The sequence below is a fragment of the Saccopteryx bilineata genome, chromosome 5, assembly GCF_036850765.1.
Source record: "Saccopteryx bilineata isolate mSacBil1 chromosome 5, mSacBil1_pri_phased_curated, whole genome shotgun sequence".
Lineage (NCBI taxonomy): Eukaryota > Metazoa > Chordata > Mammalia > Chiroptera > Emballonuridae > Saccopteryx > Saccopteryx bilineata.
In genome coordinates, this window is record NC_089494.1 from 126,412,029 (window position 1) to 126,430,063 (window position 18,035).

Here is an 18,035-nt window from a genome sequence, read left to right on the forward strand (position 1 = left end):
AATTGTGTTGTATTTTATCGAAAGCCTTTTCTGCATCTATTGATAAGATCATGTGGTTTTTGTTCTTTGTTTTGATGATATGGTGTATTACATTAACCGTTTTACGTATGTTGAACCATCCTTGAGATTCTGGGATGAATCCCACTTGATCATGATGTATTATTTTTTTAATATGTTGTTGTATTCGATTTGCTAGTATTTTGTTTAGTATTTTAGCATCTGTATTCATTAGAGATATTGGTCTGTAGTTTTCTTTTTTTGTGCCATCCTTGCCTGGTTTTGGGATGAGGGTTATGTTGGCCTCATAAAATGTGTTTGGAAGTATTGCTTCTTCTTCAATTTTTTGGAAGACTTTGAGTAGAATAGGAACCAAGTCTTCTTTGAATGTTTGATAAAATTAGCTGGTATAGCCGTCAGGGCCTGGACTTTTATTTTTGGGGAGGTTTTTAATGGTTTTTTCTATTTCTTCTCTACTGATAGGTCTGTTTAGGCTTTCTGCTTCTTCTTGACTCAGTCTAGGAAGGTTGTATTTTTCTAGGAATTTATCCATTTCTTCTAGGTTGTTGAATTTAGTGGCATAAAGTTTTTCATAGTATTCTACAATAATTCTTTGTATATCTACAGTGTCCGTGGTGATTTCTCCTCTTTCATTTTGGATTTTGTTTATATGAGTTCTTTCTCTTTTTTCCTTGGTAAGTCTTGCCAAGGGTTTGTCAATTTTGTTGATCTTTTCAAAGAACCAGCTCCTAGTTCTATTAATTTTTTCTATAGTTTTTCTGTTCTCTAATTCATTTATTTCTGCTCTGATTTTTATTATTTCCTTTCTTCGGCTGGTTTTGGGTTGTCTTTGTTCTTCTTTTTCTAGTTACTTAAGGTGGGAAGTTAAGTGGTTCACTTGGGCTCTCTCTTGTTTGTTCATATATGCCTGAAGCGATATGAACTTCCCTCTTATCACTGCTTTTGCTGCATCCCATAGATTCTGATATGTCGTATTGTCATTTTCATTAGTCTGTATATATCTTTTGATCTCTGCACTTATTTCTTCTTTGACCCATTCATTTTTTAAAAGTATGTTGTTTAGTTTCCACATTTTTGTGGGATTTTTTTCCTCTTTTTTGCAGTTGAATTCTAGTTTCAAGGCTTTATGATCAGAAAATATGCTTGGTACAACTTCAATTTTTCTGAATTTGCTGATGTTGTTTTTGTGGCCCAACATATGGTCAATTCTTGAGAATGATCCATGTACACTGGAGAAAAATGTATACTCAGTCACTTTGGGATGAAATGTCCTGTAGATGTCTATCATATCCAGGTGCTCTAGTGTTTTGTTTAAGGCCACTATGTCTTTGTTGATTCTCTGTTTGGATGACCGATCTAGAGCCGTCAGCGGTGTATTGAGGTCTCCAAGTATGATTGTATTTTTGTCAGTTTTTGTTTTAAGATCAATAAGTAGCTGTCTTATATATTTTGGTGCTCCTTGGTTTGGTGCATATATATTAAGAATTGTTATGTCTTCTTGATTCAGTGTCCCCTTAGCCATTATGAAATGGCCATTTTTGTCTCTGAGTACTTTTCCTGTCTTGTAGTCAGCATTATCCGATATGAGTATTGCTACACCTGCTTTTTTTTGGATGTTATTTGCTTGGAGTATTGTTTTCCAGCCTTTCACTTTGAATTTGTTTTTATCCTTGTTACTTAGATGAGTTTCCTGTAGGCAGCATACAGTTGGATTTTCTTTTTTAATCCATTCTGCTACTCTGTGTCTTTTTATTGGTGAGTTTAATCCGTTTACATTTAGTGTAATTATTGATACTTGTGAGTTCCCTATTGCCATTTTATATCTTGCTTTCTGTTAATTTTGTATCTTGTTTGATCCTTCTCTTTCGTTTTTCTATCTTTTGTTTTTATTTGGTTGTATTCCATACATCTTTCCTCTGTTGCTATCTTTTTTATCTCATGTGCTTCTGTGGTGGTTTTTTCAATGGTGGTTACCTTTGAGTAATGAAAAGGGTCCCTACCCTGTTCATTGTAGCGAACTATTTTGTGAGTACTTTTGCACTCCATCGTCCTTTGCTACTGTTAATCTCCGTCTTCTCCCCCTCTTTCTTTTTGTTGTTGTCACAGTTTAAATTTGGTTTTATTGTGTTCTTCTTGGAGCTTTTACTTGTGGCTCTGTTTTTTTTTGTTCTTTGTATCTGATTGGAGAACCCCCTTTAGTAATTCCTGGAGTGGGGGTTTTCTGATGATACATTCCCTCATCTTTTCTGTATCTGTGAATGTTTTTATTTCTCCTTTGTATTTGAAGGATAGCTTTGATGGGTATAGTATTCGTGGCTGAAAGTTCCTCTCTTTCAGGACTTTAAATATTGGGGTCCACTCTCTTCTAGCTTGTAGAGTTTCTGCTGAGAAATCTGATGATAATCTAATGGGCCTTCCTTTATATGTTGTATTCTTCTTTTCCCTGGCTGCCTTGAGAATTTTTTCTTTGCTGTTGGTTTGTGTCAATTTCATTATGATATGCCTTGGAGTAGGTTTGTTGGGGTTAAGAAAACTTGGAGTTCTGTTTGCTTCTTGAACTTGAGGCTTTAGTTCTTTCCACAGGCTTGGGAAGTTCTCATCTATTATTTGTTTGAGTATGTTCTCCATTCCATTTTCTCTCTCTTCTCCCTCTGATATACCTATTATTCTTATGTTATTCTTTTTGATGGAGTCAGATAATTCTTGTAGGGCTATCTCATTTTTTTTAATTTTTGAGTCTCTTTCCTCTTCTCTCTGTTGTGCCTCAAGTTGCTTGTCTTCTATTTCACTAATCCTCTCTTCTATCTGACCTGTTCTATTAGCTAAGCTTGTTACTTCATTTTTCAGCTCGTGAATTGAGTTTTTCATCTCTGTTTGATTTGTTTTTATAGTTTCAATTTCCTTGGACATATATTCTTTGTGTTCATTGAGTTGTTTTCTGAGCTCCCTATATTGCCTTTCTGTGTTTTCTTGTATATCTCGGAGGATTTTTAGGATTTCTATCTTGAATTCTCTGTCATTTAGCTCCACGGTTTCCAATATATTAAATTTTTTCTCCATAGATTTTTCCTCATCTAGCTGTGTTACCTCTCTTTCTTTTGTATCCATGATATTCGATTTTCTCTTCCTTAATGGCATCTGAGGGTGGTTTTGTTGATAGTATTAATGAGATTTAATAAGGAATAAAAAGTTAAAAAAATAAAAAAAAAATAAAAAATCGAAAAGAGTTGTTTTTTTAAAAAAAAATTAATAATGAAATAAAGAAAAATAAAATAAAATAAAAATTTTTTAAAAAAAGGAAATTATTCCCCCCCTCCTTTTTTCCTCTCCTCTCCTCTCCCCTCTTTCTTGAGAAAATCTTGTGGTGGACTGTGAGTTATAACAAACAATGCCTGTGATGGAGGGCCTGAATTGGGGAAAAGTAATAAAGGGGCAAAAAAGAAAAAAAGAAAAAAAAAAAAAAGAAAAAAAAAAGAAAAAAAAGAAAAAAAAAAAAGAGCGTATGGACCCACAAAAAGCAAATAAGGAAAAAATTTGGGTCAAGAATAAAATGATTTGCTTTTAGGTGTTGGTTGTCTAAGAGTTATGATGAGAAGAATAAGAGGAAAACGGATAAATGGGGGACAAATTAAAAACTTACTATTGTATTTAGTGGAACAAGAATTAGATAATATGGAAAGCCAGGAATGGGAGCACTGCTAGTGAGTTAAAAAGGTGAAGTAAAAACCCCCCAAAATGCCACAAACATAGGTTTGAGTCCCAGATAAGATAATTTGTTTGTTATTGAGGTTTGAATGAGAGGAGATGTAAAGGAGAAAGGAAGAAACTAATATAGAGGGAGAAAAGAAAGAGAGAGAGAGAAAAAAAAGAGGGAACCACTAAAAGAAGAAAAAAGAAAGGAGAGAGAGAGAGAGTTAAGGGTTTTGGAGTGCAACCCTCATAGAGAGAAAGGAAGAGAAGAGAAAAGATAATGGGAGATGTAACACTTATGGGTAGTGTAGTTCAAGGAGAGGAGAGAGTAAGACCAGTAGAGAGTTAATCGGCCAAATTGGAGGAAGAAAAAAAAGTATCAAGAATGAAGATAAGAGAAACAAACGAACAAATATAATAAAATGGGATAGGTTATAAAGTCTGCAGATTATTCTTGATTTTGAGAGGTTATCTTCTTGCTTTTTCTTTTCTCTCCCTCTTCCTGGTCGGTGACTCTGTACCCCGGGTTCTGCCCCTTTGGCACGCTCAGGTAGAGGCTTGCAGTTGATAAGTCTCTACGGCAATGTCATGTATTGTGCTTTAGTCTCGTGGGAGTCGAGGCTCATTAGCATTTATAGGCTCCGACAGTGAGAGAGTCCGTGTTCCTGGAGCCTTTCTCCTAGTCTTTCCTTCCTCAATTATTAGCCTGATAATCCAGCTATGGGGTTGCTGCTGCCTCTGCCTGGATAGTAAGAGGCTCAAAGAGCTGGCAACTCCCCACTCTATTTCCACTCAGCACAGGGCTCTGGGTAAGGCTCAGTCAGTCAGAGCTGCTAGCATAATCAGGCGGGCTTTCCGCCCACTCAAAGACCACTGGCTCTGCCACTCTGTCCGGTAACACAAGCGGGCACCCACTTCTGGGGGGCGCTTGGAGGAAATTCTCACTCACTGTCTGCGACCAGGATATCCAGCCAGCAGTCTCACGCTCTGAGTGAAACCCCCAACCGCAGGGAAAAGTTGCAGCGTTGGAACTGAGTCTCGCTCCGTCCCCGTGCGTGGCTTTTGCAAGGCGCTGGGGCGGCTCAAGATTCCGCTTTGGCCCACACAAAGGCCCCTGACTCTGCCCCTCTCTGCGATAACACGGGCGCGCACTGCGGAGGCACTCGGAGGAATCGCTCACTCCTTATCTGCGCGCGCAAACCAGGATATGAGGCCGGCCGCGGTTCCCTCTGAGTGAAACCCTCACCAGCACGGAAAATCTCCACCATTGGTAGTAGTTCTCACTCCCTCCCGTGCGTGGCTTTCCCAGGGCGCTGGGGCTGCCCAGAGACTCTGTCCTCGGCCCACAGAAAGGCCTCTGACCCTGCCTCTCCGTGGGGCAACACGGGCACCCACTCTCGGGGCCTAGGAAGAAATTCTCGCCCACTAACTGCGCACTGACCAGGAGACCGGGTAAAATGGCCGCTCCGCTTGTCTTTCTTTGTTTGGGTTTGGCGCGAGTGTTAGCTTGTATTGCCCGGGTTGCCACAGGATCAGATTTTCCTCGGCTTGGATCTGTGTGCCACAGCCTGGTTCGGCCGTTTGTGCCGCGGCGGCCTGGATCTATTCACCCCCTTTGCCCACCTCAGTTTCTATATTCACAGTTACCAGAGAAAGCCGCCCTGTTTAGGTTAGTGAGGAAGGAGGAGCATTTCTTACTCCCTATTTCCTTCGGGGTTTGGTTATATATTTAGCCAATTTTTCACTCAATCATACCTTTGGGTGTATTGCGAAGCATCTGGAAGCTCCAAGTATAGGTTTTTCTGTTTCTGGTTGAAGATCTTGTTGAGTTTTGGGGGAGATTTATCGGTATCGCTTCCTACCCCGCCATTACTCTGACGTCATCTCAACATTATTTTTTTTATTAAAGATTTGTCTGTGAGCCATATGCAGCCATCAAAAGAGCCACATCTGGCTCGTGAGCCATAGGTTCCCAACTCCTGTGCTAAGTGAAAGAAGCCAGATACAGCATACACTGTATGATTCCTTTTATATAATATATCCAGAGTAGGCAGCTCAATTGAAGCAGAAAATAAATCAGTGCTTATCAGGGCCTGGAGAGAGTGATTATTTAATGGATATGTCTATTTTTCTGAGATAATAAACACAACATGCTCACTGAAAGACTTAAACCTAACGCCTAACTGTAGGAGATGGAATAGATCCCTCCCCCGCATCTCAGTACCACATTAATGGCACTCCTGTACTGTGACAGGGAAATGCAGGTTAAAAAACCACCCCCACACACCCTATTTAAGAAGTCTCCAGAGAAACCCAGAGACAATAGGAAAGACAAAGGCAAAAACACTAGGGAAAATTCTGCCCCTCACACCACAGCAACAAAGAGTAAACAGCCTAACTCCTAGCCAGATAAACATAAAACCTCACACCAAAGGCATACTTACCTCAGTTCCTTTTACCTACTACATCCTGGCCAGCTTTCAACAAAATATTACAAGGTACATTAAACACAAAAAACACAGTTTGAAGAGACAAAGCCAGCATCAGAACCAAATTCAGCTATGGCAGAGATTTTGGAATTATCAGACTGAGAATTTAAAACAACTATGGAAAATAAGTCATTCTGACACATATTTCTATGTCCCCCTAAATTTATTTTTCCATTGGCAATAAAAGTCCTGGGTTTCAGTGGAACACATCCCTTTCCTTAGCTAAGGATAACATTTACTAGCCTCTCTTGCAGCTAAGTGTGGTCATGTGACTAAGTTCTGACTAATGAAACATAAGTAGAAGTAAAGTGTGCAGTTTTCAGAATGTGTCTTTGAAGAGAAAGGTTATGCCTTTTTTTCTTCTTCTTCTCTTCCACTGACTGGCAGATGGTCTTGGTGGTAGTAGTTAGAATTACCAAAGGGATAGAAACTACATGTAAAGTTTGACTAGAAAACAAAACCAAAGGAACCTACCTGGGTGTCTGGCACTATGGAGGTGCCACACCAGGACTGCTTATACTTGGACTTTACCTGAGATAGAAATACCTTCCCATTCAGGCCACTGTGATTTTTACCCTTATTAGAGCAACTATATACCATCATCTTATGAATAATTATCCATCCCTACCAATATCTGGCATATATATGCCCTTTACCCAAATTTGGCTTATACCATCAGATTAACATCAAAATATTTTCAGTAGAAAACTGGACAAGAATTATCTTTCAACCTTTAAACAGAGTTTCAAGTAAATACATGTTTTCATTTCCATAAATATTACCTTAAAATTTTTCCCTCCTTCCCCCTCTCCTTCCTCTCTGTCTCTCTCTTCCCTTCCCGAAGCCGAGGCTCCATTGGAGCAAAGATGGTCCGGGTGCTGGGGATGGCTCCTTGGCCTCTGCCCCAGGTGCTAGAGTGGCTCTGGTCTCGACAGAGCGACACCCTGGAGGGGCAGAGCATCTCCCCCTGGTGGGCAGAGCATCGCCCCTGGTGGGCATGCCGGGTGGATCCCGGTCGGATGCATGCGGGAGTCTGACTGTCTCTCCCCGTTTCCAGCTTCAGAAAAATACACACATACAAAAAAATTTCCCTCCAGGGGGTAAATAAGTATATCAGAGAAAATGCTGTCAGTTCTTGGTGATTTTTGACTAATCAGTTACTCATCTTTGAAGAATTACTGTGGTTAATTTACAATGTCCCAGAAGGCTTTCCAAAAATGGTGACTCACAAGAGCTGTTTCTATCAGATGGTGCTTTCTGGCTACATTAGGAGTCAGAGAGAGAGAGCTGTTGAGATTTTCAAAGCCAATCCCTGTTATTTCCACTCCTCCTTTGAAGAATGTCCTCTTCTACAATATTGAGAAATATGCCTTTGTAGTTATACTACTGCTTTGGGAGTATGGACCAAAAGAAATATGTGATCAAAAGATAAGAATTAGTATGTGTATTAGTATGTATATTATTTAGGATGTGTATCATTTAGGATTATAAGTAGGAATAATAAAAAATCCAGAACAGCTTTTCACATAACTGTATGCTCCACAGTGGTAGTTGCCTTCATAGAACAACAACTTTATCAAGAATATAGTTTTTGTTTTTTTCCTTTCTCTTCTCTGTTTCCAGCTTTATTCAACAATAGATTGACTTCATGATGACTAAGAGGTTGCAAATATTCCAGAACTGTTATCAGATCACTATATCTAGAAATAAAAAGAGCTTTTTTCCCAAAGAAGTCCCAGAAAAATGGCTTCTACGTACTTATTGGCTCAAATTAGGCCTCATATCTACCCCACCCTGTGACCAGAGGATGTAAGATGACAGTTATTTCCTTAGTCCTGACCCACATAGCCAACCCTAGAAGTAAGATGGAATCAGCTTTCCTCATTGGCTACTTGGAGTGGGGAGAAGGGTGAAAAACAAATGAAAAGTAGGTTGTTACCAAAAGAAGGGAGAATAGATGTAGGAGTAAGCAAACATACTTTTCTTTATAGCCTACAAGGAAGTATTATGTTATTTAAAAATCCTATATTTTCACATCAGTCATACTAGTTCAAAGCTTAGAAAGAACTAGGTCAAAGCTTAGTCATGGGAATAAGAAAGAAAAGGACAAAAGATTTGTTAGGACTGGAATATGCAAATTTTTAAGGGTATAGAACAGCTTCTTTGATGTTCTTCCATTGACAATGTGCTAGGCCAGGAGTCCCCAAACTTTTTACACAGGGGGCCAGTTCACTGTCCCTCAGACCATTGGAGGGCCGGACTATAAAAAAAACTATAAACAAATTCCTATGCACACTGCACATATCTTATTTTAAAGTAAAAAAAACAAAACGGGAACAAATACAATATTTAAAATAAAGAACAAGTAAATTTAAATCAACAAACTGACCAGTATTTCAATGGGAACTATGCTCCTCTCACTGACCACCAATGAAAGATGTACCCTTCCAGAAGTGCGGCGGGGGCCGGATAAATGGCCTAAGGGGGCCGCATGTGGCCCGCGGGCTGTAGTTTGGGGACCGCTGTGCTAGGCTATCCAAGAAAAACTTAGACTCAGTATCTGAGATGCAGCACTACAAACTAGAATGGAATTGGGATGCAAGTGTTGGGTTGGGTGGAAGAGGAGGGGGTGGAGCCTCAGAAGCACTAGGACCTTGACAGTAAAATGCAGGCAGCAACACACTATTGAGATTGGAGATGGAGAATGAGAAGGGAAAAGGGTTGAAATGGACTAAGAAAATTGTCTACTATTTTTACATCTGTGTGAGCATTGTCTATGCCTGTCAGAGAGCACTGTGACAGAATCTATGATGAAAGAGTAGGTGTGTGCTCAAATCTCTTCATGTTCCATGATTCTCTATCAGTGATTCTTTGCCCTCTTCCATCACTCTTTGCTCAGAAGGTTCAATGCTCCACTAGCCACAAGTTAAAGTTTATAATCTTCAGTATGCCATTTAAATCTTTTTACCTTCCACTTTGACTGGATTGGTGTATTACATGAAATTATCTAACTTTATTTATTGATTTTAGAGAGAGAGAATGGGAGAGAGAGAGCAACCTGTCCCTGTATGTACCCTGACCAGGAATTGAACCCATAACCTTTATGCCCTGGGGGACGATTCTCTAACCAGCCGAGCTATCCTCTCAACACCAGAGGTGTGGTTAGTGCTGTTCCCCTTATTTCACTTCTGTCCATCAATAAGAGTAAAAGGTCAGTTCAAGTCTTACTGCCTAAGAGCTCTGCCATGTGCTAATCACAAACTTGTCCTCCTCTCAACTTAGAGCAGTGGTTCTCAACTTTTCTAGTGCCGTGACCCCGCAATACAGTTCCTCATGTTGCGGTGACCCCAAACCAAAAAATAATTTTGGTGGCTACTTCATAACTGTAATTTTGCTACAGTTATGATTCGGAATGTAAATATCTGATATGCATTATGTATTTTCCGATGGCTTTAGGTGACCCCGCTGGGGTCGCGACCCACAGGTTGAGAACCGCTGACTTAGAGTGTTTACTTTCACTTATTTGACAGTTATCATCAGTTCATTTCCCCACCAAGTTTCTTGATGTATAACTGACAAATTAAAATTGCATATATTTAAGATGTGCAATGTGATGTTTGATGTACAATACATTGTGAAATGATCACCACAATCAGCTAATTAACATATCCATCACCCCATATAGCTACCTTTCTCTGTATATATGTAAAAACAATTAAGATCTGCTCTTGGCAAGTTTCAAGTACACCAGACAATATTAACCATAATCACCATGCTATACGTTAGATCTCCAGAACTTTTCATCCTGGATAACTGAAACTTTGCTTTCTTTGACCAACATCTCCCATTTCCCCCACCCTGCAGACCCTAGTAACCAGCATTCTATTCTGTTCCTTTGAGTTTGACTTTTTCAGATTCCTCATATAAGTAGGATTAAGCAGTATGTGTCTTTCTATGTCTGACTTACTTCATTTTGCATTCTGTCCTCCAGTTTCAGCCATATTGCAAATGCAGAATTTCCTTTTCTAAAGTTGAATAATTTTTCATTGTGTGTGTGTATATACAGGGTAGGGCAAAAGTAGGTTTACAGACATTGATATGGAAAATAATACAATAAATTAATAATACAAGAATAAACTGTTTCATGTATCACAACTGTAAACTTATTTTTGTTCTACCCTATATATATTATATATATCACATTTTCTTTATCTGTTCATCTGTTGATGGACACTAACTTGTTTTCATTTCTTGACTATTGTGAATAATCTACAATGAACACAGGAGTGCAGATAGATATCTTGTAAGGTATTAATTTTAAAGTGAGATTGCTGGATGATATAATAGTTCCTCTTTTAATTTTTGAGGAACCTCTATATACCATTTTCATAATGGCTGTACCATGTCAGTAAACTTTTTGTATTTATTTTTTTCCTTCTCCCCAAAATTTGAGCTTATTGTACTTCATAAAATTTCATTGTCTACATTAGTGCTGCTATGCACATAATAGGCATCCATTAATATTTGTGGAAAGGATGGTGTCTTACTTCATTAGACCTGAAGATTAATATCCATTGATTGAGCAGCAGATGGAAGAGTACAGATACAGTGAGCTTCCCCTCAGAGTTCTAGATGTATCTCCAGGTCCTGATTAGTGTCCACCAATAATTCCTTTTGCCTATTTTCTTTGTCCTTAGTATGTAGGACATTTCTTTGTAAAAGATTCTAAAATTCTGCCTTTAAACCAATTGCCAGGTAATTTTTTTTTTTTACAGAGACAGAGAGTTAGAGAGAGGGACAGATAGGGACAGACAGACAGTAACAGAAAGTGATGAGAAGCATCAATCATTAGTTTTTCTTTGCTACACCTTAGTTGTTCACTGATTGCTTTCTCATATGTGCCTTGACCAGGGGGCTACAGCAGAGAGAGTAACTCCTTGCTTGAGCCAGCGACCTTGGGTTCAAGCTGGTGAGCTTTGCTCAAACCAGATGAGCCCGCACTCAAGCTGGTGACCTCGGGGTCTCGAACCTGGGTCCTCCACATCCCAGTCCAAAGATCTATCCACTGCGCCACCACCTGGTCAGGCAGATAATTTTTATTCTTACCTTAATTTGTTCAACATTTATGCACACATCCAGTACCATAGTTCTTTAGGGCATGCAACTGCCATCTCTTACATCCGCTGTTAGGGGTTCCCTGGCACATATGTTTCCATCAGTAACTATGAAAGAAAAATGTTGTGTGGTACACTGAACAGACCAACAAAGAAAAAAATATACAAGGATCAAATGACAAAATATAAAAATATCACTAAGAGAAGAATGCACCTGAAAAATAAAATAGACTATCTTCCAGGAATCAGGCAAGATGGACAGCTAGATGTTTTTCATTTTTAATTAGATCTGAAAGAGAAATTTTGGCTTAAGCTTTTTAGATACCTTGAAAGACTAGGACTGAATAAGAGAAGATATTAAGTGTTTGAAGTCTTTAGCATTTTAGGTGGAATAAATGCTTTAGATCCCTGGACCTCTCATTAAATATAGAAAGAAAAGAAAAGGCTTTTAAGAACTGCAAGCAGTTTCTATATATCATAGGTACCTATCAGTCATCAAGTTTTCTTTGTCATTTCATCCCAGATGTATGTACATGTGTACGTATGTACGTATATATAGACAAATGCATACACTTTGGCTTTTTCTAATTTAACTGACTGAAATAAAAAGTCAAGGTCCATCTGAATCATGCAATATATATTTCCCTGGAGATGATGCTCTTTTTAATCTCCACTGGCAGGAATCTTGTGGTGGCGCACCTCTCCTGGAATAGTTTATTCATAGTAGAATGGGCATGATGAAGTATGGCAGAAGGACTATTCAATACACAAAGCTAAGAAAAGAGCGGAGTTTTCATATGGGAGAAAATAAAATTAGATTTCTACTTCAAATTATGCAAACAAATTAACTCCAGATGAATTAAGGACTTGGAGGTCAAAAGCAATACCTCAAACTTTTTATAAGAACTTGTTATTGAAGCTATCAGTATCTGGAGTTTACTTTGGGGAAGGTTTTTAACTACCTTCCTTTAATACATGTAGGTATATTTAGGTTATCTATTTCTTACTGGGTTGAGATTTGGTAGTTTTTGTCTTTCCTTGAATTTGTTCACTTCATCCATGTTATTAAATCATTCTTCATAAATATTATCCTCCAGACATCTGTAGCATCTGTAGTGAAATGTATTCTTTAATTCATATTATTTATAATCTATCTTTTGTCATTTAAAAAAAATCAGTCTGGGTATCAGTTTGTCAATTTTATCACTTGTCTCAAAAAACTACCTATTAGTGATCTGGTTTTCTCTACCGATTTTCTGTTTCAGTGCCAGTTATCTGCTAACATAGTTATTATTCCTTCGTTCTGCTTACTTTTAGCTTTATTTACTCTTCTTTTATTACTTCCTTTAGGCAGAAGATGAGATCATTGATTTGAAATATTTTTTTCTCATTAATAGGGGAATTTAATATGATAAATTTGCCTCTAAGTTTTGCATTAGCTGCAGCTCACAAATTTTGAAACATAACTTCATATAATTTGGTAAAAAAACTCTACCTTATTTTCTGATTTCTTCCTTAACCCATGGGTTATTCTGAAATATTTTCTTGGCTTCCCAAATATTTGATAATTTTCCAGGTATCTTTCTGTTACTGATTTCCATTTAATTGTGTTGTGGTTAGAGAATACAATTTATGTGGTATGAATCCTTTTACATTTATTGAGGCCCAGAATAGGACTCCATTTTCTGACACAGAAAATGGTCTATCTTGGTAGAATGTTTCATGTGCATATAATAATGTGTATTCTGCTGTTGTTGGATAGAATGTCCTGTAAATATTAATTAGGTTAAGTGGGTTGATAAGTGTTTTCAATCCTCTATTTCTTTTCTTTTTTTAAATTTATTTTAGGTCAGAGAAATGGCGCCCTGAGGAATGCGACCGACAAATCTCCCCAAAATTTCAACAAGTTCATCAACCAGAGACAGAAAAATCTATCCTTGGAGCGTCTGGGAGTTTCACACACAGAAATTAAAGGTATGATCAAACAAAAAATTGACTAAATATATAATCAACCCTGAAGGAAATAAGACGGAGAAAGGAACACTCTGCCTTCCTCACAAACCTGAGCAAAGGCTGCTTTCACTTGGAGCTGAGAGTCGGGAGGTGGGGGCTAAGGGTGTGGAGGAAGCTAGGCTGTGGCACAGACGTTCGTTCAAGCCGAGGAAAAAGTGTGCCTGTGGCGAATCAGCCCACGCAAGCTAATGCCTGTGCCATGAGCAGCAGCTGCCAGCAGCATGCGGGGAGTGCGCCAAAGTGAACTTCCTTATGCCCAAGCTTCTCTGGGTTGGCAGGGCGCCTCACCCAGCCATTCAAACAATCAAGCATCGGGGGAAGGGTGCGCACAGACAGCTTGCAGTCCTTCCTGAAGCAGATCGTTGGGGGAGGGGTGCGGGCAGCTTGCAGTCCTTCCTGGAGCAGATCGTTGGGGGAGAGGCACACAGGCAGTTTGCAGTCCTTCCTAGAGCAGATCAGCAGATCCAATTGCTGAAATTAACTTAACCCACAGTCTGCTCACCTCCCAACTGATCTGCGCAGCTCTAACTGACAAGATCTCTCTCAGCTCAGTCATCTAAGACAAGAGACATGATATTTTTTAGTGCCTCTTGCTAAAGGGGTAGGGGCAACTTCTGATTGGCAGAGCTTTCATACTCAGGGATATACACTAAAAAGAGGGACTTGGCAGTTGTTAAGACCTCCTGTACTGCAGGCAGCGACTAGGGCACCTTCTTCCCAGCCAAAACAGGTTACAAAGTGCAAAAAGCCTGGGGAGAGTGGTCCCACAGAGTGCTAGGCATGCTGAACACACCTGGAGGCTCATAGAAAGTCACCTTGAGAGCAATTAGCTCCCAGCCCAGCCTGATTATGCTGGTGGCTCTGACTGCCAGAGCCTTACCCAGAGCCCTACATTGAGTAGGGATAGAGTGGGGATTTGCCAGCTCTTTGAGCCTCTTACTCCCCAGGCAGAGGCAAACAGCAGCCTTATAGCTGGATCATCAGGCTGCTAACTCAGGAAGGAGAGACTAGGAGAGAGGCTCCGAGAAAACAAACTCTCTCATTGTCGGAGCCTGCAAATGCTAACAAGCCTTGACTACCAACGAGACTGAAGCCTAATATATGACATTGCCGTAGAGAGTCTCATCAATTGCAAATCTTTACCTAAGCATGCCACAGGGGCAGAGCCTGGGGTACAGAGTCACTGACCAGGAAGAGGGAAAGGAAAGAAAAAGGAAGAAGTTAACCTCTCAAAATCAAGAAAAATCCACAGACTTTATAACTTGTTCCACTATTTTATTTGTTTCTTTCATCCTCTTGCCTTTATTACTATTCTTTTTCCTCCACCTTTGTTCTTTTATTCTCTGCCTGTCTTATTCTTTCCTCTTCTTGAACTACACTACACATAAGTATTTTATTTCTTTTCTTCCTCCTTACTCTCCATGAGGGTTACACTCCAAAACCCTTAACTCTCTCTCTCTTTTTGTTTTTTTTCTTTTTTCTTCTTTTCCTTTTCCCCTTTTTCTTTTTTCTCCCTCTCTATTAGTTTCTTCTTTTCTCCTTTTACATTTCCTCTTATGCAATCCTCAATCACAAACAAATTATTTTATTTGGGACTCAAGTTTTATTTTTTGTGTGTGGCATTTTGGGTGACTTTTACTTCGCTTTTTAACTCATTAGCATTCTGCCCAACCCAGGCTCTCCATTCTACTTAGTTTTTGCTCCACTTAATACAATAGTATTTTTATTTTATTTATTTTATTTATTTTTTATTCCTTTTTTGTGTTTCCCTCTTATCTCTCTCATTATATCTCTGAGTCGACCATCACTTACAAGCAAATCATTTTATACTTGACCCAAATTTTTTCCTTTTTTGCATTTTGTGGGTCCCTACTTCCTTTTTTGCCCCTTGAACACTTCCCCCCAACTTAGACCCTCTGTTATAGGCAGTTTTTGTTCCACTTAGCATAATATAATTCACAGTTCATCACGATATTTTCCTAAGGAGGAGGGGAGAGGAGGGGAAGAGAAGAAAAAAAGGGGGGAAAATAATAAATTATTATTGCTTTTTTTAATACTTTTTCCAATTTTTCTCCTTTTTTTACTTTATATTCTTTATTAATTCTCATTAGTGCTATCAACAAGACAACTCTCAGATGCCATTAAGAAAAAGGAAATCGAATATCATGGATACAAAAGATAGAGAAGTAGCACAGATAGATGTGGAGAAATCTATGGAGAAAAAATTTAATATTTTGGAAACCTTGGAGATAAATGACAGAGAATTTAAAATAGAAATTCTAAAAATACTCAGAGATATACAAGAAAACACAGAAAGGCAATTTAGGGAGCTCAGAAAACAACTCAACAAACTCAAAGAATATATTACCAAGGAAATTGAAACTATAAAAACAAATCAAACAGAGATGAAAAACTCAATTCATGAACTGAAAAACGAGGTAACAAGATTAACTAATAGAACAGGCCAGATAGAAGGTAGGATTAGTGACTACAGGAATTGTCTGACTCCATCAAAAAGAATAACATAAGAATAATAGGTATATCAAAGGGAGAAGAGAGAGAAAATGGAATGGAGAATATATTCAAACAAATAATAGACGAGAATTTCCCAAGCCTGTGGAAAGAACTAAAGCCTCAAATTCAAGAAGCAAACAGAACACCAAGTTTTCTTAATCACAACAGACCTACTCCAAAGCACATCATAATGAAATTGGCACAAACCAACGACAAAGAAAAAATTTTCAAGGCAGCCAGGGAAAAGAAGAATACAACATATAAAGGAAGGCCTATTAGATTATCATCAGATTTCTCAACAGAAACTCTACAAACTAGAAGACAATGGACCCTAATATTTAAAGCCCTGAAAGAGAGGAACTTTCACCCAAGAATACTATACCCATCAAAACTATCCTTCAAATATGAAGGAGAAATAAAAACATTCACAGATACAGAAAAGATGAGGGAATTTATCATCAGAAAACCCCCACTCCAGGAAATACTAAAGGGGGTTTTCCAACCAGATACAAAAAACAAAACAAAACAAAACCACAAGTAAAAGCTCCACCAAGAACACAATAAAACCAAATTTAAACTGTGACAACAACAAAAAGAAAGGGGGGGAGAGGAAGATTAACAGTACCAAAGGATGATGGAGTGCAGAAACACTCATAAGATAGGGTACTACAATGAATATGGTAGGTACCCTTTTCAATACTTAATGGTAACCACCCTTGAAAAAACCACCACAGAAGCACATGACTTAAAAAAGGTAGCAACAGAGGAAAGAAGTATGGAATACAAACAAACAAAAACAAATGATGGAAAAACAAAAGAGAAGAATCAAACAAGATACAAAATTAACAGAAAGCAATTTATAAAATGGCAATAGGGAACCCATAAGTGTCAATAATTACACTAAATGTAAATGGATTAAACTCACCAATGAAAAGACACAGAGTAGCAGAATGGATTAAAAAAGAAAATCCAACTTTTGCTGCCTACAAGAAACACATCTAAGCAACAAGGATAAAAACAAATTTAAAGTGAAAGGCTGGAAAACAATACTCCAAGCAAATAACATCCAAAGAAAGCAGGTGTAGCAATACTCATATCTAAAAATGCTGACTACAAGACAGCAAAAGTACTCAGAGACAAAAATGGTCATTTCATAATGATTAAGGGGACACTGAATCAAGAAGACATAACAATCCTTAATATATATGCACCAAACCAAGGAGCACCAAAATATATAAGACAGCTACTTATTGACCTAAGAACAAAAACTGACAAAAATACAATCATATTTGGAGACCTCAATACACTGCTGATGGCTCTACAAATAGAAAATCAATAAAGATATTTTGGCCTTAAACGAAACACTAGAGCACTTGGATATGATAGATAACTACAGGACACTTCATCCCAAAGCGACAGAGTGTACATTTTTCTCTAGTGTACATGGAACATTCTCAAGAATTGACCATATGTTGGGTCACAAAAATAACATCAGCAAATTCAGAAAAATTGAAATTGTACCAAGCATATTTTCTGATCATAGAGCCTTGAAACTAGAATTCAACTGCAAAAAAGAGGGAAAAAAACCCACAAAAATGTGGAAACTAAACAACATACTTTTAAAAAATGAATGGGTCAAAGAAGAAATAAGCACAGAGATAAAAAGATATATACAGACAAATGAAAATGACAATATGACATATCAGAATCTCTGGGATGCAGCAAAAGCAGTAATACGAGGGAAGTTCATATCACTTCAGGCCTATATGAACAAGCAAGAGAGAACCCAAGTAAACCACTTAACTTCACACCTTAAGGAACTAGAAAAAGAAGAATGAAGACAACCCAAAACCAGCCGAAGAAAGGAAATAATAAAAATCAGAGCAGAAATAAATGAAATAGAGAACAGAAAAACTATAGAAAAAATTAATAAAACAAGGAGCTGGTTCTTTGAAAAGATCAACAAAATTGACAAACCCTTGGCAAGACTCACCAAGGAGAAAAGAGAAAGGACTCATATAAACAAAATCCAAAATGAAAGAGGAGAAATCATCACAGACATCTTTATTATATGCAGCTTAAGTGTCTGCTTGTTGCCGATAGCTTATTGGTTGCTTGCATAACTGTACTAGCCAATGGGGTGAAGTTGCCACAGCTGAACGCAAACTGAATGGGTCAGAGGGAAGGTGAACATTTG

The 18,035-nt window shown here is 38.3% G+C and overlaps 1 protein-coding gene across 2 annotated transcripts in view; it reads left to right on the forward strand.

The window, feature by feature from the left end:
• LOC136337881 (interleukin-2 receptor subunit alpha-like) overlaps nucleotides 1–15,946 on the forward strand; it is a 78,287-nt gene extending 62,341 nt beyond the window's left edge. For both annotated transcript variants that reach the window (XM_066279794.1, XM_066279795.1), the window contains exons 8-9: nucleotides 13,160–13,285; nucleotides 15,436–15,946. In XM_066279794.1, coding sequence (XP_066135891.1) covers nucleotides 13,160–13,283 — 124 coding nt within the window. In that variant the 3' untranslated portion in view covers nucleotides 13,284–13,285; nucleotides 15,436–15,946. The remainder of the gene's footprint in view (nucleotides 1–13,159; nucleotides 13,286–15,435) is intronic.
• The last annotated feature ends 2,089 nt before the right edge of the window (nucleotides 15,947–18,035 follow it).